Source organism: Orbicella franksi, chromosome 10 (assembly GCF_964199315.1).
Source record: "Orbicella franksi chromosome 10, jaOrbFran1.1, whole genome shotgun sequence".
Lineage (NCBI taxonomy): Eukaryota > Metazoa > Cnidaria > Anthozoa > Scleractinia > Merulinidae > Orbicella > Orbicella franksi.
The window spans coordinates 22,147,479-22,169,978 of NC_138154.1; the positions used below are offsets into that span (position 1 = coordinate 22,147,479).

Below are 22,500 nucleotides of genomic sequence, written 5' to 3' on the forward strand. Positions count from 1 at the left end.
CATTGGATGAATATTCTGGTTTGAATTTCCGAAAATTTTCAGTGACGACTGAAATAGCATTTTACGGATTTTCCGGAGAAGAAGAACCTCTCGAAGAGTACCCGAATTTTCGAAAATTTGTTTCCGGAAGTATCCGTTTGGTTTGTTTTTGCTCCCAGAATTCCTGAATTTTCGGTTGAATGGTTCGCTTTCAGGAAATTTAACAATTTCCGGATTTTCTGGAAAACTTTCCCGGGAAATTCTCGTACCAGTTTTCCCCGTTTTGAAATTTTCGGGAATTTTGGTTGAATGGAAAGCGCCCGAGCTCTCCGCACAGCCAAACATGTATTTTGTTTCGCAGGGGATGTTACGTGGACTAGTTACCTTTTCTTTCAAATAAATGGTACATAAATGGTTAAGAGTTTGGACATGAGCGCTTACCCCTGCCAGTCACGAGTACAGCTTAGCTGCCGAGTGAATACCTTCCCGGGCCTTGGGTCTTGAAAGCACATGTCTAAAATAACATTTTGGCCAATACAAAGAGTACCATTAGAGGTTTCAGTCTCTGCGTCATATTTGCCCTCTGTCTTTCAGCGATTGGAAAAAGAAAAACTTGATGAAATTTTGAGCAAGTCATTGGACAGGATATTAGTTATCTCCGTCATTTTTTGTCAATGTTAATGAGTTAATCTTATTACCTTTTACGGTCTATTTTAACCGTCTCATAAATGGGTATATATCCAAGATCATAGTGCTTAGTTTCTAAATCATGCAACTTAAGAACGAAGGACTATAAAGCGGTTTTCATTGAATCAGCTCAATTTACGGTAAGATATATAGTAGAAGATTTTAAAGTTCTTTTACAATTTTACATTACAGTAGGATCGCCGTCGTCACATACTGCAAAGGTCTTTCTGCGAGCTGTTTCGAATAATTTATTTGCATCTGCGAACTGCTTCGAATAATACTTACACAAGTTTACTAACATTCCCTTTTAGGCGAAACTTTTTCATGTGGGACATTTGACGTCATGCAAAACGAAAATAAGTGTTTTGAGCGAAGAAATTAGTTCAAGACTGTAAGGTCGTGAAAACTAGGAGTCGCCAAACTAAGCCAAAATTAAGTTTAAGTAAAAATTTGAAATAGGGTATTTTACTCCAAAAAACTTTCAAGATGCTCGTTTCTTCTGTAAATGTTTAGACTTCCAATAGAACCACAAATTTAACTTGTAAATAGGTTTCAAAAACAGGCAGTTTTTATGAGGCCTAATTCAAAACGTATTTCTTTTGTAGAAATATAAGTGTTTTTTGATGAATAATTAACCAAGAACAAGTCTTCAACCTGTATACATTTCACTCCAGCGGGGCTTTTAGTGTGCTCTTTCTCTCGAATGAAAATGAAATTGTGACATTTTTCCTCGCGAAAAGTCAAACAAAACAGACAAAACGTTTTTAAACGAAAAGGAGAAAAAAGTTTAAAAACGCAAGCCATATTGATTAAGGGCTAGCAGCGTATTACTTGCAGGTGAATCTGTGAAGCATGGAATACCACGAAAATGAAATCGAATGTTAAATTTCAGCAACTTTATATTCAAGTACTCAAGACATTCAACACGCAGTAATCTGGCAATCTGATAAGAACCCGATACACATGTAGTCCGAGATGTGCAAAAGTTTGAAAACTACTGGAAAGAGAAATATACGTAACTCAAGGAGTTCAACTTAATGCTTCCACATGTTAATTATTAGCAATATTCATTGCCAATATTAACAAATGCAAGGTTGGATAAGTGCTCTTGGCAGGAGTGAACAAATCGTTTACAATAAAAACCATAAAGCAATAAACATGTAGAACACAATATTCATGAAAATTTTCGAGTTAAGCCTTCGTCAACCTTTCGTTTAATCTTAATATTTCATGAAGCAAGAAACTTGACGCTTGGTGAAATTTAAATAAGCTAAGGAAACATGAACGTAATCGTGGCCATGTACATCGTGACGTAATTCAAACTACAGCGTAAAAAGATCGTAAGGCCGAAGAATACCGACCAAACGAAATACAGACTTTGCGAAGACATAAACAAGTGTTTAACAAAGGATCTAGGAAACTCAAAAGCAGTCTAGTCATTAGACAAAGCTCGGGACATTTTTTGAATAATGTTGTTCTAAAAGAGTTGCTGGCAGATGTCTTTAATTATGAACTTGATGCTATCATAATTTCTCACAACACCTATTTAGAAAAGAGCTTGGAGGTATGTATTACCTAAAACGATAAATTTGCAAAACGACGATTTAGAATGTAGACAGTGTCAGTATTTTACGATTCCTGCGTTACCCTGTAAAATTAAAGGCATAGTTTGTACATGTATTTTCTGAACTCTTTGCTGAAAGTGCAAAGGAAAAAATATGGAGTTAAAATTAAAAGCAAATTTGAGAAGGTAGATCTCAAATGTCATTTTGCAGAATCTTTCTCGAACTAGTAAACAATTAACCTCAAATAACTTTTGAACTATTCCCTTTTAACGAGAAATTTTGCAACATAGAGTGTCGCGAAAGGAGAGTGGCTTTTTATATAAAAGAATTTGAAACAAACTTCGGGAAGCTACCAAACTTGAATGTCGCCCAATATTGCTCTCCCAGAATTGTGAAATTGTGTTTTTTGCATTAGGACGAAAATATGCACAATATTTAATCTCTACAACTGGCATGCAAACAAGACAAACAAATGCCTATAAAACGTGAAAATTTTATTAAGCTACAATGTATAGCCGTGCTCTGGAGGGGGGGAAAACGAAACATTTTTCGTATTTTTATGCTAAATTCTACGGTCTTGTGTTTTTGTGGATGACAGCCGAACATTAAAATCAAGAAAACGTTTGGGATAGTCTATTTCCGTTTTTTGATTGATTCAAAGTGCTGTAGAATTTATCAACGGATCTTTAACATTACTTTCCGATGTTGCTACTTCTTTAAACGTTTGTTCATGCAATTTTGTTTAAAAGTTTCAGCCAGATCATTGATCTAATTTATGAATACTCGACAAGGACCTTGTTGATTAATTATGATGCTACAAGTACAGCTTAGACAGGCTGATCCTAGCAATTTGTCCACCAAAAATTTCTTCTGTGCAAACAATAAGCACAGAGCTTATTTTCAGAGTTAGCAGTATTTTTGACTGAGGTCTGATAACGTTAGCTTCATAAAATAAACCCTGTGTTTACATTTTTGGGTAAAGCTTTTCCTAGGGGACTCTTGCACGTGGCAAGCACATGAAGATTTCTCTTTCAAAATATCAATCAGCAAGCCAAGGTTACTTGATATTCCTTTTTTGCCTTGGACTACTTTATTTATTTTATTAATTTAAAAACAAACTGAAGATTAATATGAAAAGAACTAGTTCAGCTTTCGTCAGCTGATTGACGACAGAGTACCACTGACGTTTTCCCCTTTGCTAAGACATGGCTAAAATAAATTTGTATTTTGTCTACTTACAGGTTGGATTCACTTTGTTGGCCGTCCAACTAGAAAACAATCATGCACGTTGTGGAAAAAGTATTCGTCAGTTTACTGATCAGTGCGATCTCAAAGCCAACAGCCTCCGGTGAGCCGATCGTCTTATTACCACTGAAAATTCAATGGATGGCAAAGAACAGTACTTTGCAAAACCTCTGGCCCTTAGCCAATGTGTCCTTGTTAAATATACCAGGAGCTAGTGCTACCGCTCGCATAATTCTTGGTATCATTAAGGCACGAAAGCATTCACCACGCACAAAACCCAGGGGCTGATCTTGGGGGAGGGTGCAGGGGGTGCGCACCCCCTTCTCCTGAGATGACATGTTCGCTTCTAAAATTTGTTTACCTCGCCAGTCAGTTACGCCATTCCTTAGTGGTGCACCCCTCCTAAGAAAAATTCTTGATCCGTCCCTGAAACCTGCTCTCAATCAAGCTTATAACTCGATTTCTTTCAAAAAGTTGTCACAGACCGATGCAAAATTCGGGAGATTACCCCGCCTCAAGCTCCAAAAATGTAGCACGGAACTGACATCTGCCGATTCAACTACAAAAATACGCGTTAACTCTAAGGTTAAATATCCCTCAGCATTGCCCAAAGAGTGGAAAACGCTTTACTTCGCATACAGGAGATTTTGTGTCCCGTACGGGAGATCGGGAGAGCCCTGAGGTATTTGGGAGAATTCCTGATAATTCGGAAGAGTTGACATGGAGTCTTCGATTATAAAGCCTTGTTTCTGTTTCTACATTTTCTCCAACACAGTAATCATTCCTCAACCTTAACTTGTTTTTTTTATTATTTATTTTCTCTAGATGGATATTGTCAGTCAGGTGAGCGACTAGAACAAGTCGTCTTTTCCCAAACAATTAAAGATCGTATCCTTGAAGGATCCATTGCTTCAAGTCAGTCAGTTTCAACTGATCAAGAATGTCAAATGCTGTGCATTCTGGATGGAATGTGCAACTCGTACAATCTCGGAGATCAAGATTCGTCCTTTCGTCATTCCTGCCAAGTTCTGAGGTATGGCGTTGGGAACCAGACCGTGAAACTGAGGAAGGGATGGAGCTTCAGGGCAAGAAAGGCAAGAGATTGCTTCAAAATAAGCCAGACCTAAGAGCTGTGTATATTAATATTTCTAATTTAATTTGATTCCTTGTATTGCTTGGGGACACGATGGGCTAATGGTTAGCGCGATGAACTCCGGATCGAACGGTGTGGGATGGAGCCCTGGCACCCGTTTCTCGAAAGCCCCGGAAACGTTTCGGGCCCGGAAAGCCCTTTGTAACTAGACTGTATCTAAAAATAGAGAGGTGTATACGCCTGAAACTTTTTGTATGAAGATAACCTCTCTTCGTATTGAGAATATGTGAATAAAACAGTTCTATAATCATAAGGTTTGAGATTTTGCTACGGCTTTTCGGGTGCCAAAGATTTTGGAGACCTTCGAGAAACGGGCCCCTGGTCGAGCTCATTACGTATTCTTGGGGAAGACACCTTACTCTCACAATGGCTCTCTCCACCAAGGTGTTACTGGCGAATTTAATGCTGGGGGATAACCCTGCGATGGTCTAGCATCCTATCCAGAAATACAAAAAAGCAGAAATACTCCTGGTCTCTTCGTGATACCGATAGAGATAAGCACCGGCCTGATGGGCCACTGGTCTCGAACACAGACTAAACCTTTTTCCTTGACTTTTATTATTTGATTTTATTGTTTAGTGTCTCTCCTCTCCTTGCTTAAATGGAACCATTTGTTTCACTGCTGACAAAAATAACACGCCGCAATGTGCTTGTACACATCCTGTGACAAGTAATAGAACATGCTCACAAGGTCAGTAAACTTTACATCTTGCTGGTATGGTCGTGTTGGTTTGATCACAAAAACAGGGGTAGAAGGGAAAGGAATTGGAGCCCGAGGGATAGATAGTATTTCCCATGTTTCTATTTAACAATTAGACTATCAGACCCTCTCGATTTCTATGCATATGAGGTGATAGTTCAGTGATTCGGCCGAAGTGTTTTTAGTAGAATTCTGCCTGTATTTTGTTTAAACGGCGATTCCCACTTATTTTACTGCGTAGTATTATCTTAAGGAAAATCGCGCGGACTGAATTGTCATTTGAAATTTGCAGTTGTGTACGCGAGAATCAGCTTTTTTTTAACAATTTTGAGATTTTAACATCAACAGACGGTAAATGTCCTTCCGTTAGTCTTCTGAGGAATTTAAATATTTTTTTTTCAAAATCATATTCCACCAAAACTTCGCAAAAATGGGAAAACGCCATTTTGTGGACTCCCTACAGCCACTACACACTGATGGTTGATAGTGTAAGATAGGTCAGCCAGTCGGATTGCAGCATTTGCATACGCATATGAGTAGAATTCTGTTAACAAGTTTCAGTACTAACATTCTACGCTACTCACAATCTATTCTGTTGTAGATAGTGAATAGCTGGTAGCAGCATATGGTCGCTTCTTTGCATTTTAGAAGTGTCTCTGAAGAGTTTTTAGATTCTTTACTAGTCGAGGCGATTCTAGAGAAGGCAAAAGTTGCAACGAAACGCGGAACGAAAATTTTTTACACTAAGAACAGGAGCTGAAAAAGAGTTTAATGAATCTATGAGTTTAATTAATTGTAAATTATCCTTATTATTTAACAAAAACGTGAACCTTCCTTGTTGTTTAATTAAGTTCTGAACGACAGGGAAATTTATAATAAAACAATTTGATTATGAGCTCCATACTTCTATGCGTGATAATTGATCATGACGAGAGCGCATCTCGAGCTCCTATTTTAATTCTCTACTTGCACAAATCCCATAATACACCTCTTTTACCCCCCAAAATTTTGCATAATCATTGTTTGCAATTTCTCCTGGGACATGAAGATGTCCCAAGAGAAACCTAAAACAATGCCTATGCCAATTTTTGGGGGGTAAAAGAGGTGTATTATGGGATTTGTGCAAGTAGAGAATAGGCCATTTTACAGTTTTGTGCTTAGTTAACTGGCCATGAATGTAACAGCGAGGCTGGAGCTGATACAGACCTCTCTGCTTTTCTTATTTAAATGCCAACTAGTTAGCATAAGAACTACTTGATTTACACAATAAAAGCAGTAAGGTCTGTATCAAAACAAGGTCACCTCAAGCCTCGCTGCCATTCGAAGGCCAGGTGACTAAGCAGACAACTATAAAATGGTCTATTGTAAAATACCGGTAGTCCCGCGCGAGATCGTACCACATGATCAGTTTTTACCAATAATGACAATGGAAAATTTAGTAGTGAACTATAATTTCTGATACCCTATGATAGCTCAGCCAATCAGATTGCAGCATTTACATTAGTTTTCGGGTATAATTCTACTGAAACTCAACAGACACACGAAAGACAATTTCCACCAACGTTTCCCACTTGAATCGTTTTTAGAAAAATTTCTTCATATTTAACTATTACTGTAAGCTAAATGCGATTTAAAGACGGCATTACCACAATATACTGACGCTGCCTGGGAGAAAATGTATTCTTGACGTCGAATAGCCCTTCTCTTTATTTTTGGCGTCGTTGTTATTTGACCTCTTCATCCACCTTGTGGACCTTGTAGGGGAAAGTTTAGGAACTACATTGTTTGTCTGGGATTAAAATTTATTCACATTTATTTCTGTTTATACTTATGAAGATCTTTGAAAGACTGGCTAACAGAGTATTGATGACCATCCGTGGTACAAGATGTTCACAGAAAATTGTAGATGACACCAGTTACACCTGCACCAGTGACGAAGTCCAACTAAGAAGGAGCTTAAGCCTCACACACCCTAAATAGTCTTTACTAAAACATGATATTCAGTAATATAACAGCATTGCATGCATGTTCAACAAATAGAAAAGACCCCATTACGTATTTTGTAGTGCAAGGTTTGTTTTCTATGTTTGGACATATTTAGCTTCAAGATGTGTTGATTTGATACCTAGAAAAAGCGTAAATTGCTATTAAAGGTCTCATTCCAAGGGTTTTACCGTCGTAATTTTTTTTTGTGTTTTCACAGACGTTAGCGAAGGTACGTTTTTTATTGGGGGGAGGGGTGGGCCGGGGCCTCGGAGGGGATGGTCATTAGTAAATTTTTTACAAATTGGGGAGGGTCAAACCTGTTTTATTCGCAACCGGAGGAGGGTCACAGTTTTTCTTGGCAGGGAAAAAATTACTCCTTGTCACTTAGTTGACTCGTATTTGTTAACAAACACGCAAAGTGTATCGAAACCTTAAACTTGTATATACAAGCAAAGCTACCAGTCAAGATTAATCTAAATTATTTACAGGTGTCGAAATATTATATCAAAAAGCTATCTTGTCCCAACTAACATAATTGTCTCTCTCGACCCGTGCCCGCTTTCGTCTATATTTTGACGGCGGTAATGTTTCCGCGCGGGGTTCTGGTATAAAAGCAGTTTCCGGTGACGATTCGTTACTTAAGAATGGCTGACTGTTAGGATCGAGAAACGCTGGTCAACGACCCATTTGGCAAATCGCTCATATTTTGCCCAAAGATACCCTTAGGTGACCTAATTCTAAAAATCATATTTAAAGGTTCCAGCGAATTTTTATTTTTCAGAAATTCGCAAAAATTTGAAAGCGCGGTCAAAGTGCGGTTTTTCGTGTAATAAAATGACAGAAATAAGGTGCGAGGACGAAGCGCTGCGTAAGTCTTAAAATAATTTCAATTGACCTCAAACTTCACACAAATGTGGAACAACCACTCTAATTTATTCCTCGTTTTAAACTAATCTCAGAGATGTTGACATAGTGGTTTTCCGAATCATTTTAAAAACACCTATGAAGCGTGTGAAAAATAACGGCAAAATATAGGTGATGTTTAACAGCACGAAAAGGCGTCTGGTACCTCACTTTCCGATTATTTTACTTTACAGCCTTAAAATATCATTATTACACATATACCATGCCAAGTTTCATGCTCGAACTCGCAGTATTTCCCTTTGAGAAAAACGAAAATCTATGTCAGTGTCTTGGGCGCAAATAACACAATAATTATACACGAACAAGAGACAAATCAATTTCAACGGCGAAAGTAAAAGGCTGTCATTAATTAAAATCCCGTCAATTCACTGCTATCAGTAGAAACATCATGTCCACTACATAAAAACTGTTTTTAGACGTTTTCGGAACATTGCGCGTTAACTTTGTTTGATTTCCTGTCCGCCGTCATGTCTAGTTTGTCATCGCGTGTATTTCCTTAATGTCAACAACACTGTGAATGGTTGTCATAACAAACGCAAGAGATTTCCTGGAACCTTAATGTTTTCGATTCAGCAAAACGCTTTAAGTTCGTTAAGACGCAATTTTGAGTCAGCTTGGAATGCTGTTTACCATTAAGGACCTTAAAGGACTATCAATTAATCGAGTTCAAATATCTTGAAGCAAATCAAAATCGCGCCCTTATTCTAATTTGGTAAACAGCCGATCTCCGTTCAAGTTCAAGAAGTCGAGAGGTTAATCCGGCAATGTATCACCGGTGCAACAACAAAATCAAACCGAGGTCATCAAAAGTGTAAGTTTAAAAGTGTAGTGGCAAGTTTCGAATAAATTTCGCCTATATAAATTGGAAACAAGAAGTGAAACGGTCTGACCGGAAACAAATAAACAAAATATTAATACGACTAATTTAATCCGAAAATGTCACAGAAAACATACCTAAAAGCCGTCGATTCCCCTCAATACCACTCCACCTTGCCTTGAAGAGCCCAAGCTTTCTGCTGTAAGAATCAGGGGCCTCATGAATCTGTGTTTACTATATTGGCAACCATGCTGCGGGGCTGATATTCGAGACCGGCTTAGTAAAGGTTGTCACACAATCGTACGAGCAGCCCAGTCACGCTTTCACTGCTCTTGCGCAAATGTTCAACATTTCGCGATTTCCATAAACCGATTACAAGTTTAAAGTAGTGACAGTAGATTGAAATGCGCTTTTTAAAGCTGTCCTATCCAGGAGCAATTATTTCTTGTTCTTGAATGGCTCTTAGTTGTAGCTACAGTCCGGCGGAGAGGGGGGAGGGGGTACTCCGGGAAAGGTCAGGTATCAGTATGCCGTGGAAGATTAAGTGGTCTCCAGCTCTTAACGCCAACACTGGAACACCAGATGATTCTCGAAGTATCACAGGGATCACTAAGCTAAATAATTTTGAGTTTAGCTCCGCTGAGTCAATTACCTGTTGGCGCGCATATTGCACTGACCGTGGGCAGGTGGAAAAACAGTTCAACCGAAAAGCCTGTTGCACATTGTAATTTAGCGTTGTCCAACACGCAATCGGTCTGGTTGTAATGCTAATCGTATTAGATAAAATCTCAAGTTTTCTTTCCACACATACTGGGGTGACAAACTACTAGATGGGCGTGGCAGGGAGCCACGAGTCAAGTCAGTCAGCTCCCAAAGCTTAACAGATCTAGAAGAGTCATAGTGAACCACTGGTGGAAGGACTGCAGATTGTCCCTACGCTTTGCCCTAATAGGCCTCTGTGTTATTCTAATGAACTGATGCTGTTACAATGATACTGTTTAGCTTTATGAAGTATTTTACTAACAACTGCACTTGCCGGAAGTATTCTTAGGAACTGTCGGTGTTTGGTTTCTTCGATATTTAGCAACATCTCTTGCGGCGGGGGGGAGGGATGATCGTTACATTTTTGTAGAGAGGGAAAGGGAGTAGAGGAGGAAGACCATTTAGAGGAAAACAGCCTACTTTCCTTAAAAGAGTTTTTCACAAAGAACTACTTATTTATGCTTTTTTTTATACTGAAAAAGAAACCCTTGACCATTAACGTGTTCATAGAGCTACATAGTATCATTGTAACAGCATCAGTTCATTAGAATAACACAGAGGCCCATCAGGGTAAAGCGTAGGGACAATATGCAGTCTTTCCACCAGTGGTTCGCTATCACTCTTCTATTAAGCTTTGGGAGCTGACTGACTTGACTCGTGGCTCCCTGCCACGCCCATCTAGTAGTTTGTCACCCCAGTATGTGTGGAAAGAAAACTTGAGATTTTATCTAATACGATTAGCATTACAACCAGACCGATTGCGTGTTGGACAACGCTAAATTACAATGTGCAACAGGTTTTTCCGGTTGAACTGTTTTCCCACCTGCCCACGGTCAATGCAATATGCGCGCCAACAGGTAATTGACTCAGCGGAGCTAAACTCAAAATTATTTAGCTTAGTGATCCCTGTGATACTTCGAGAATCATCTGGTGTTCCAGTGTTGGCGTTAAGAGCTGGAGACCACTTAATCTTCCACGGCATACTGATACCTGACCTTTCCCGGAGTACCCCCTCCCCCCTCTCCGCCGGACTGTAGCTACAACTAAGAGCCATTCAAGAACAAGAAATAATTGCTCCTGGATAGGACAGCTTTAAAAAGCGCATTTCAATCTACTGTCACTACTTTAAACTTGTAATCGGTTTATGGAAATCGCGAAATGTTGAACATTTGCGCAAGAGCAGTGAAAGCGTGACTGGGCTGCTCGTACGATTGTGTGACAACTTTTACTAAGCCGGTCTCGAATATCAGCCCCGCAGCATGGTTGCCAATATAGTAAACACAGATTCACGAGGCCCCTGATTCTTACAGCAGAAAGCTTGGGCTCTTCAAGACAATGTGAAGTGGTATTGAGGGGAATCGACGGCTTCTAGGTATGTTTTCTGTGACATTTTCGGATTAAATTAGTCGTATTAATATTTTGTTTATTTGTTTCCGGTCAGACCGTTTCACTTCTTGTTTCCAATTTATATAGGCGAAATTTATTTGAAACTTGCCACTACACTTTTAATCTTACACTTTTGATGACCTCGGTTTGATTTTGTTGTTGCGCCGGTGATACATTGCCGGATTAACCTCTCGACTTCTTGAACTTGAACGGAGATCGGCTGTTTACCAAATTAGAATAAGGGCGCGATTTTGATTTGCTTCAAGATATTTGAACTCGATTAATTGATAGTCCTTTAAGGTCCTTAATGGTAAACAGCATTCCAGGTTGACCCATTATTGCGTCTTAACGAACTTAAAGCGTTTTGCTGAATCGAAAACATTAAGGTTCCAGGAAATCTCTTGCGTTTGTTATGACAACCATTCACAGTGTTGTTGACATTAAGGAAATACACGCGATGACAAACTAGACATGACGGCGGACAGGAAATCAAACAAAGTTAACGCGCAATGTTCCGAAAACGTCTAAAAACAGTTTTTATGTAGTGGACATGATGTTTCTACTGATAGCAGTGAATTGACGGGATTTTAATTAATGACAGCCTTTTACTTTCGCCGTTGAAATTGATTTGTCTCTTGTTCGTGTATAATTATTGTGTTATTTGCGCCCAAGACACTGACATAGATTTTCGTTTTTCTCAAAGGGAAATACTGCGAGTTCGAGCATGAAACTTGGCATGGTATATGTGTAATAATGATATTTTAAGGCTGTAAAGTAAAATAATCGGAAAGTGAGGTACCAGACGCCTTTTCGTGCTGTTAAACATCACCTATATTTTGCCGTTATTTTTCACACGCTTCATAGGTGTTTTTAAAATGATTCGGAAAACCACTATGTCAACATCTCTGAGATTAGTTTAAAACGAGGAATAAATTAGAGTGGTTGTTCCACATTTGTGTGAAGTTTGAGGTCAATTGAAATTATTTTAAGACTTACGCAGCGCTTCGTCCTCGCACCTTATTTCTGTCATTTTATTACACGAAAAACCGCACTTTGACCGCGCTTTCAAATTTTTGCGAATTTCTGAAAAATAAAAATTCGCTGGAACCTTTAAATATGATTTTTAGAATTAGGTCACCTAAGGGTATCTTTGGGCAAAATATGAGCGATTTGCCAAATGGGTCGTTGACCAGCGTTTCTCGATCCTAACAGTCAGCCATTCTTAAGTAACGAATCGTCACCGGAAACTGCTTTTATACCAGAACCCCGCGCGGAAACATTACCGCCGTCAAAATATAGACGAAAGCGGGCACGGGTCGAGAGAGACAATTATGTTAGTTGGGACAAGATAGCTTTTTGATATAATATTTCGACACCTGTAAATAATTTAGATTAATCTTGACTGGTAGCTTTGCTTGTATATACAAGTTTAAGGTTTCGATACACTTTGCGTGTTTGTTAACAAATACGAGTCAACTAAGTGACAAGGAGTAATTTTTTCCCTGCCAAGAAAAACTGTGACCCTCCTCCGGTTGCGAATAAAACAGGTTTGACCCTCCCCAATTTGTAAAAAATTTACTAATGACCATCCCCTCCGAGGCCCCGGCCCACCCCTCCCCCCAATAAAAAACGTACCTTCGCTAACGTCTGTGAAAACACAAAAAAAAATTACGACGGTAAAACCCTTGGAATGAGACCTTTAATAGCAATTTACGCTTTTTCTAGGTATCAAATCAACACATCTTGAAGCTAAATATGTCCAAACATAGAAAACAAACCTTGCACTACAAAATACGTAATGGGGTCTTTTCTATTTGTTGAACATGCATGCAATGCTGTTATATTACTGAATATCATGTTTTAGTAAAGACTATTTAGGGTGTGTGAGGCTTAAGCTCCTTCTTAGTTGGACTTCGTCACTGGTGCAGGTGTAACTGGTGTCATCTACAATTTTCTGTGAACATCTTGTACCACGGATGGTCATCAATACTCTGTTAGCCAGTCTTTCAAAGATCTTCATAAGTATAAACAGAAATAAATGTGAATAAATTTTAATCCCAGACAAACAATGTAGTTCCTAAACTTTCCCCTACAAGGTCCACAAGGTGGATGAAGAGGTCAAATAACAACGACGCCAAAAATAAAGAGAAGGGCTATTCGACGTCAAGAATACATTTTCTCCCAGGCAGCGTCAGTATATTGTGGTAATGCCGTCTTTAAATCGCATTTAGCTTACAGTAATAGTTAAATATGAAGAAATTTTTCTAAAAACGATTCAAGTGGGAAACGTTGGTGGAAATTGTCTTTCGTGTGTCTGTTGAGTTTCAGTAGAATTATACCCGAAAACTAATGTAAATGCTGCAATCTGATTGGCTGAGCTATCATAGGGTATCAGAAATTATAGTTCACTACTAAATTTTCCATTGTCATTATTGGTAAAAACTGATCATGTGGTACGATCTCGCGCGGGACTACCGGTATTTTACAATAGACCATTTTATAGTTGTCTGCTTAGTCACCTGGCCTTCGAATGGCAGCGAGGCTTGAGGTGACCTTGTTTTGATACAGACCTTACTGCTTTTATTGTGTAAATCAAGTAGTTCTTATGCTAACTAGTTGGCATTTAAATAAGAAAAGCAGAGAGGTCTGTATCAGCTCCAGCCTCGCTGTTACATTCATGGCCAGTTAACTAAGCACAAAACTGTAAAATGGCCTATTCTCTACTTGCACAAATCCCATAATACACCTCTTTTACCCCCCAAAAATTGGCATAGGCATTGTTTTAGGTTTCTCTTGGGACATCTTCATGTCCCAGGAGAAATTGCAAACAATGATTATGCAAAATTTTGGGGGGTAAAAGAGGTGTATTATGGGATTTGTGCAAGTAGAGAATTAAAATAGGAGCTCGAGATGCGCTCTCGTCATGATCAATTATCACGCATAGAAGTATGGAGCTCATAATCAAATTGTTTTATTATAAATTTCCCTGTCGTTCAGAACTTAATTAAACAACAAGGAAGGTTCACGTTTTTGTTAAATAATAAGGATAATTTACAATTAATTAAACTCATAGATTCATTAAACTCTTTTTCAGCTCCTGTTCTTAGTGTAAAAAATTTTCGTTCCGCGTTTCGTTGCAACTTTTGCCTTCTCTAGAATCGCCTCGACTAGTAAAGAATCTAAAAACTCTTCAGAGACACTTCTAAAATGCAAAGAAGCGACCATATGCTGCTACCAGCTATTCACTATCTACAACAGAATAGATTGTGAGTAGCGTAGAATGTTAGTACTGAAACTTGTTAACAGAATTCTACTCATATGCGTATGCAAATGCTGCAATCCGACTGGCTGACCTATCTTACACTATCAACCATCAGTGTGTAGTGGCTGTAGGGAGTCCACAAAATGGCGTTTTCCCATTTTTGCGAAGTTTTGGTGGAATATGATTTTGAAAAAAAAATATTTAAATTCCTCAGAAGACTAACGGAAGGACATTTACCGTCTGTTGATGTTAAAATCTCAAAATTGTTAAAAAAAAGCTGATTCTCGCGTACACAACTGCAAATTTCAAATGACAATTCAGTCCGCGCGATTTTCCTTAAGATAATACTACGCAGTAAAATAAGTGGGAATCGCCGTTTAAACAAAATACAGGCAGAATTCTACTAAAAACACTTCGGCCGAATCACTGAACTATCACCTCATATGCATAGAAATCGAGAGGGTCTGATAGTCTAATTGTTAAATAGAAACATGGGAAATACTATCTATCCCTCGGGCTCCAATTCCTTTCCCTTCTACCCCTGTTTTTGTGATCAAACCAACACGACCATACCAGCAAGATGTAAAGTTTACTGACCTTGTGAGCATGTTCTATTACTTGTCACAGGATGTGTACAAGCACATTGCGGCGTGTTATTTTTGTCAGCAGTGAAACAAATGGTTCCATTTAAGCAAGGAGAGGAGAGACACTAAACAATAAAATCAAATAATAAAAGTCAAGGAAAAAGGTTTAGTCTGTGTTCGAGACCAGTGGCCCATCAGGCCGGTGCTTATCTCTATCGGTATCACGAAGAGACCAGGAGTATTTCTGCTTTTTTGTATTTCTGGATAGGATGCTAGACCATCGCAGGGTTATCCCCCAGCATTAAATTCGCCAGTAACACCTTGGTGGAGAGAGCCATTGTGAGAGTAAGGTGTCTTCCCCAAGAATACGTAATGAGCTCGACCAGGGGCCCGTTTCTCGAAGGTCTCCAAAATCTTTGGCACCCGAAAAGCCGTAGCAAAATCTCAAACCTTATGATTATAGAACTGTTTTATTCACATATTCTCAATACGAAGAGAGGTTATCTTCATACAAAAAGTTTCAGGCGTATACACCTCTCTATTTTTAGATACAGTCTAGTTACAAAGGGCTTTCCGGGCCCGAAACGTTTCCGGGGCTTTCGAGAAACGGGTGCCAGGGCTCCATCCCACACCGTTCGATCCGGAGTTCATCGCGCTAACCATTAGCCCATCGTGTCCCCAAGCAATACAAGGAATCAAATTAAATTAGAAATATTAATATACACAGCTCTTAGGTCTGGCTTATTTTGAAGCAATCTCTTGCCTTTCTTGCCCTGAAGCTCCATCCCTTCCTCAGTTTCACGGTCTGGTTCCCAACGCCATACCTCAGAACTTGGCAGGAATGACGAAAGGACGAATCTTGATCTCCGAGATTGTACGAGTTGCACATTCCATCCAGAATGCACAGCATTTGACATTCTTGATCAGTTGAAACTGACTGACTTGAAGCAATGGATCCTTCAAGGATACGATCTTTAATTGTTTGGGAAAAGACGACTTGTTCTAGTCGCTCACCTGACTGACAATATCCATCTAGAGAAAATAAATAATAAAAAAAACAAGTTAAGGTTGAGGAATGATTACTGTGTTGGAGAAAATGTAGAAACAGAAACAAGGCTTTATAATCGAAGACTCCATGTCAACTCTTCCGAATTATCAGGAATTCTCCCAAATACCTCAGGGCTCTCCCGATCTCCCGTACGGGACACAAAATCTCCTGTATGCGAAGTAAAGCGTTTTCCACTCTTTGGGCAATGCTGAGGGATATTTAACCTTAGAGTTAACGCGTATTTTTGTAGTTGAATCGGCAGATGTCAGTTCCGTGCTACATTTTTGGAGCTTGAGGCGGGGTAATCTCCCGAATTTTGCATCGGTCTGTGACAACTTTTTGAAAGAAATCGAGTTATAAGCTTGATTGAGAGCAGGTTTCAGGGACGGATCAAGAATTTTTCTTAGGAGGGGTGCACCACTAAGGAATGGCGTAACTGACTGGCGAGGTAAACAAATTTTAGAAGCGAACATGTCATCTCAGGAGAAGGGGGTGCGCACCCCCTGCACCCTCCCCCAAGATCAGCCCCTGGGTTTTGTGCGTGGTGAATGCTTTCGTGCCTTAATGATACCAAGAATTATGCGAGCGGTAGCACTAGCTCCTGGTATATTTAACAAGGACACATTGGCTAAGGGCCAGAGGTTTTGCAAAGTACTGTTCTTTGCCATCCATTGAATTTTCAGTGGTAATAAGACGATCGGCTCACCGGAGGCTGTTGGCTTTGAGATCGCACTGATCAGTAAACTGACGAATACTTTTTCCACAACGTGCATGATTGTTTTCTAGTTGGACGGCCAACAAAGTGAATCCAACCTGTAAGTAGACAAAATACAAATTTATTTTAGCCATGTCTTAGCAAAGGGGAAAACGTCAGTGGTACTCTGTCGTCAATCAGCTGACGAAAGCTGAACTAGTTCTTTTCATATTAATCTTCAGTTTGTTTTTAAATTAATAAAATAAATAAAGTAGTCCAAGGCAAAAAAGGAATATCAAGTAACCTTGGCTTGCTGATTGATATTTTGAAAGAGAAATCTTCATGTGCTTGCCACGTGCAAGAGTCCCCTAGGAAAAGCTTTACCCAAAAATGTAAACACAGGGTTTATTTTATGAAGCTAACGTTATCAGACCTCAGTCAAAAATACTGCTAACTCTGAAAATAAGCTCTGTGCTTATTGTTTGCACAGAAGAAATTTTTGGTGGACAAATTGCTAGGATCAGCCTGTCTAAGCTGTACTTGTAGCATCATAATTAATCAACAAGGTCCTTGTCGAGTATTCATAAATTAGATCAATGATCTGGCTGAAACTTTTAAACAAAATTGCATGAACAAACGTTTAAAGAAGTAGCAACATCGGAAAGTAATGTTAAAGATCCGTTGATAAATTCTACAGCACTTTGAATCAATCAAAAAACGGAAATAGACTATCCCAAACGTTTTCTTGATTTTAATGTTCGGCTGTCATCCACAAAAACACAAGACCGTAGAATTTAGCATAAAAATACGAAAAATGTTTCGTTTTCCCCCCCTCCAGAGCACGGCTATACATTGTAGCTTAATAAAATTTTCACGTTTTATAGGCATTTGTTTGTCTTGTTTGCATGCCAGTTGTAGAGATTAAATATTGTGCATATTTTCGTCCTAATGCAAAAAACACAATTTCACAATTCTGGGAGAGCAATATTGGGCGACATTCAAGTTTGGTAGCTTCCCGAAGTTTGTTTCAAATTCTTTTATATAAAAAGCCACTCTCCTTTCGCGACACTCTATGTTGCAAAATTTCTCGTTAAAAGGGAATAGTTCAAAAGTTATTTGAGGTTAATTGTTTACTAGTTCGAGAAAGATTCTGCAAAATGACATTTGAGATCTACCTTCTCAAATTTGCTTTTAATTTTAACTCCATATTTTTTCCTTTGCACTTTCAGCAAAGAGTTCAGAAAATACATGTACAAACTATGCCTTTAATTTTACAGGGTAACGCAGGAATCGTAAAATACTGACACTGTCTACATTCTAAATCGTCGTTTTGCAAATTTATCGTTTTAGGTAATACATACCTCCAAGCTCTTTTCTAAATAGGTGTTGTGAGAAATTATGATAGCATCAAGTTCATAATTAAAGACATCTGCCAGCAACTCTTTTAGAACAACATTATTCAAAAAATGTCCCGAGCTTTGTCTAATGACTAGACTGCTTTTGAGTTTCCTAGATCCTTTGTTAAACACTTGTTTATGTCTTCGCAAAGTCTGTATTTCGTTTGGTCGGTATTCTTCGGCCTTACGATCTTTTTACGCTGTAGTTTGAATTACGTCACGATGTACATGGCCACGATTACGTTCATGTTTCCTTAGCTTATTTAAATTTCACCAAGCGTCAAGTTTCTTGCTTCATGAAATATTAAGATTAAACGAAAGGTTGACGAAGGCTTAACTCGAAAATTTTCATGAATATTGTGTTCTACATGTTTATTGCTTTATGGTTTTTATTGTAAACGATTTGTTCACTCCTGCCAAGAGCACTTATCCAACCTTGCATTTGTTAATATTGGCAATGAATATTGCTAATAATTAACATGTGGAAGCATTAAGTTGAACTCCTTGAGTTACGTATATTTCTCTTTCCAGTAGTTTTCAAACTTTTGCACATCTCGGACTACATGTGTATCGGGTTCTTATCAGATTGCCAGATTACTGCGTGTTGAATGTCTTGAGTACTTGAATATAAAGTTGCTGAAATTTAACATTCGATTTCATTTTCGTGGTATTCCATGCTTCACAGATTCACCTGCAAGTAATACGCTGCTAGCCCTTAATCAATATGGCTTGCGTTTTTAAACTTTTTTCTCCTTTTCGTTTAAAAACGTTTTGTCTGTTTTGTTTGACTTTTCGCGAGGAAAAATGTCACAATTTCATTTTCATTCGAGAGAAAGAGCACACTAAAAGCCCCGCTGGAGTGAAATGTATACAGGTTGAAGACTTGTTCTTGGTTAATTATTCATCAAAAAACACTTATATTTCTACAAAAGAAATACGTTTTGAATTAGGCCTCATAAAAACTGCCTGTTTTTGAAACCTATTTACAAGTTAAATTTGTGGTTCTATTGGAAGTCTAAACATTTACAGAAGAAACGAGCATCTTGAAAGTTTTTTGGAGTAAAATACCCTATTTCAAATTTTTACTTAAACTTAATTTTGGCTTAGTTTGGCGACTCCTAGTTTTCACGACCTTACAGTCTTGAACTAATTTCTTCGCTCAAAACACTTATTTTCGTTTTGCATGACGTCAAATGTCCCACATGAAAAAGTTTCGCCTAAAAGGGAATGTTAGTAAACTTGTGTAAGTATTATTCGAAGCAGTTCGCAGATGCAAATAAATTATTCGAAACAGCTCGCAGAAAGACCTTTGCAGTATGTGACGACGGCGATCCTACTGTAATGTAAAATTGTAAAAGAACTTTAAAATCTTCTACTATATATCTTACCGTAAATTGAGCTGATTCAATGAAAACCGCTTTATAGTCCTTCGTTCTTAAGTTGCATGATTTAGAAACTAAGCACTATGATCTTGGATATATACCCATTTATGAGACGGTTAAAATAGACCGTAAAAGGTAATAAGATTAACTCATTAACATTGACAAAAAATGACGGAGATAACTAATATCCTGTCCAATGACTTGCTCAAAATTTCATCAAGTTTTTCTTTTTCCAATCGCTGAAAGACAGAGGGCAAATATGACGCAGAGACTGAAACCTCTAATGGTACTCTTTGTATTGGCCAAAATGTTATTTTAGACATGTGCTTTCAAGACCCAAGGCCCGGGAAGGTATTCACTCGGCAGCTAAGCTGTACTCGTGACTGGCAGGGGTAAGCGCTCATGTCCAAACTCTTAACCATTTATGTACCATTTATTTGAAAGAAAAGGTAACTAGTCCACGTAACATCCCCTGCGAAACAAAATACATGTTTGGCTGTGCGGAGAGCTCGGGCGCTTTCCATTCAACCAAAATTCCCGAAAATTTCAAAACGGGGAAAACTGGTACGAGAATTTCCCGGGAAAGTTTTCCAGAAAATCCGGAAATTGTTAAATTTCCTGAAAGCGAACCATTCAACCGAAAATTCAGGAATTCTGGGAGCAAAAACAAACCAAACGGATACTTCCGGAAACAAATTTTCGAAAATTCGGGTACTCTTCGAGAGGTTCTTCTTCTCCGGAAAATCCGTAAAATGCTATTTCAGTCGTCACTGAAAATTTTCGGAAATTCAAACCAGAATATTCATCCAATGGAAAGCACCCTTGGTGTCTGTTCTATGGAATCTTATCACCTGAAGTCAAGAGACTTGGCACCACTAATTCGTCAAGAAACATTTCATTGTAGATTGACCACCGTGTAAAATTTAATGACTTTAATGGGCCTTTATTGTCACGTTTTATCTGCTGCATATTCTAGTAATTAAGTTCGTTCCAAACCTTGGTGCGATTTTGCAACCGAGTAGTCCTACAGTAACTTGATAGAGTAAGAGAATAAGTCGGTTGGAATAAGTTCCATCGGCTGCGGAACGTGACAGTGACAGCTGCTGCAAATTATATACCACGTGCAAAATATTTACAAATTAATGCATGTGACCAGAGAAATCCTTCTGAAATTCTGCCCTGAGAAGTACTAAGAATGAAATGAAAATGAGTACTACCAAGATGTAATATTTTCCTAGTCAGTCCTTAATGAACTGTGTAAGAAAGAACGGAAACAGAAATGTCATATTTAATTTGTCGTTTTTATCTCCAAACAAAAACAAACTTAACTTTCTAAACCGAATCTTGTCATCTACAGGCAGAATTTTTAACGCTATTTTCTTAACTATTTTGTGAAACTGTAAAATTTAAACACGCTAGTCGTTGATATATTTGCAGTATTCTGTTAGAATTAGAAAACACAAAAAAACCTGTCATATTTCAATTAGTTTTGCCATCGCTCACTAGTTAATTTGGATTTGGCGGATTTCTGGACTCAGAAGCAGAAGAGTGAACAAAATAAATGGGAATTAAGCTTCGATCTAAAATACTCTAAAACACGAAAACAACAGCAACAACAACAACAACCAAAAAAAAAAACGTTTCACATGTCGTGTAAGGAGTATTTGCAGACATAAGGCCTGGTGTCATCGCACTTTATGTCGTGGAAGCCATGTTTCTGTACGTACTCTCCACAGTTTTCCTTCTCACCGCCATCTGGATGCTTACCATGCCACAGCGGGTCAAGCTTTGGGATGCTTCCATCCATCCACACCCATCGCCCCTCTTCTGCGATGTCTGTCATACCCACGAACACTTCTTCACCTTTTGCTAGAAGTGTGTCGAGGAAATCTAGCTCGTCTGAGTCCTCAATGGAGACCAATCCGGCACCTTCACTGATGCAGCTCATATTAGCTTTGTAAAAATTTAAACCTTCATCGAAGATCTTATAGCAAAACCTGTTGTATTCTGTCCAGCCAGTCTTGCAGAGATCTGTCGGATAAAGATGAAGAATTAGCCACCAATAGCAAAAGATACTGGCCAATTTGACAGGCTTTCGAAGAACTTGCGAACTCTCTCTAAGGCCCCGTCCACACGTATAGGGATATTTTTGAATCCGCAACTTTTTCTTTCCGGATACAGTTTCCGTCCGCAGGCATCCGGCGAATTCGGCAGTGAATCCGCTTAATTTTGAATCCGCTCCCCAGAGTGGAAAAAAATAAATCCGCAACGAATCCGATAACGTGTGGATGGTGAATCCGGATATTTTCGAATCCGATGACGTGTAGGCCTAGCTTCTCTAAAGTGAATCCGGATACCATCGGGTGCGTGTGGACAGGCGAATTCGATTTGAATACGCTACCTGAGGACGAGGAAATGTTTTAATCCGGAAAGAAAAAGTTGCGGATTCAAAAATATCCGGATACGTGTGGACGGGGTTTAAAGCTGAAAGTTCGCCGTGGGGGGGGGGGGGGGGGGGGGAGGGGAGAGGGAAATTAGTGGCTGCGTTTCATGTTGTCATTTATCGAACGTTTCAAGAAACAAACAAGTTAATTTCAGCAGGTCCAAAAGACCACGTTCGAAGGTTGTGATTGGAACTCAAGGTTTCAGTCCATATTCTTAGCTTCGTTTCTGTCAAGCTCCCTTTGCTTATTGCCGTAGTTATGGTGGATGGCAGAGCTAAACGTAGTCGCTTAATAACTGAGGGTTGACACCAAAATTGGTGTGATTAAAAGACAGTGATAAAAAACAGGTATAGTTATCCGCTCTTTGCGTAACTAGCGTGTTTTAAGTTGTTCGTATGACTTGTATTTTGTGGGTAAATTTACGCACAAGTGCAGAGGAGCTTTTTGAAAGTTAGACTGAAGTTTTCTTCTGGCAAATAAAAAGA

At 38.8% G+C, this 22,500-nt stretch overlaps 2 protein-coding genes across 4 annotated transcripts in view; one reads left to right on the forward strand and one right to left on the reverse strand.

Annotated features, from left to right (window-relative positions):
- Positions 1–22,500, forward strand: part of LOC145500186 (uncharacterized) — a 154,304-nt gene that overhangs the window by 78,069 nt on the left and 53,735 nt on the right. The window lies entirely within an intron of this gene.
- The window catches only part of LOC145500867 (CD209 antigen-like), a 4,049-nt gene continuing 2,480 nt past the window's right edge, over positions 20,932–22,500 (reverse strand). The window contains exon 2 of the mRNA XM_081480404.1: positions 20,932–21,602. Coding sequence (XP_081336530.1) covers positions 21,214–21,519 — 306 coding nt within the window. The 5' untranslated portion in view covers positions 21,520–21,602 and the 3' untranslated portion in view covers positions 20,932–21,213. The remainder of the gene's footprint in view (positions 21,603–22,500) is intronic.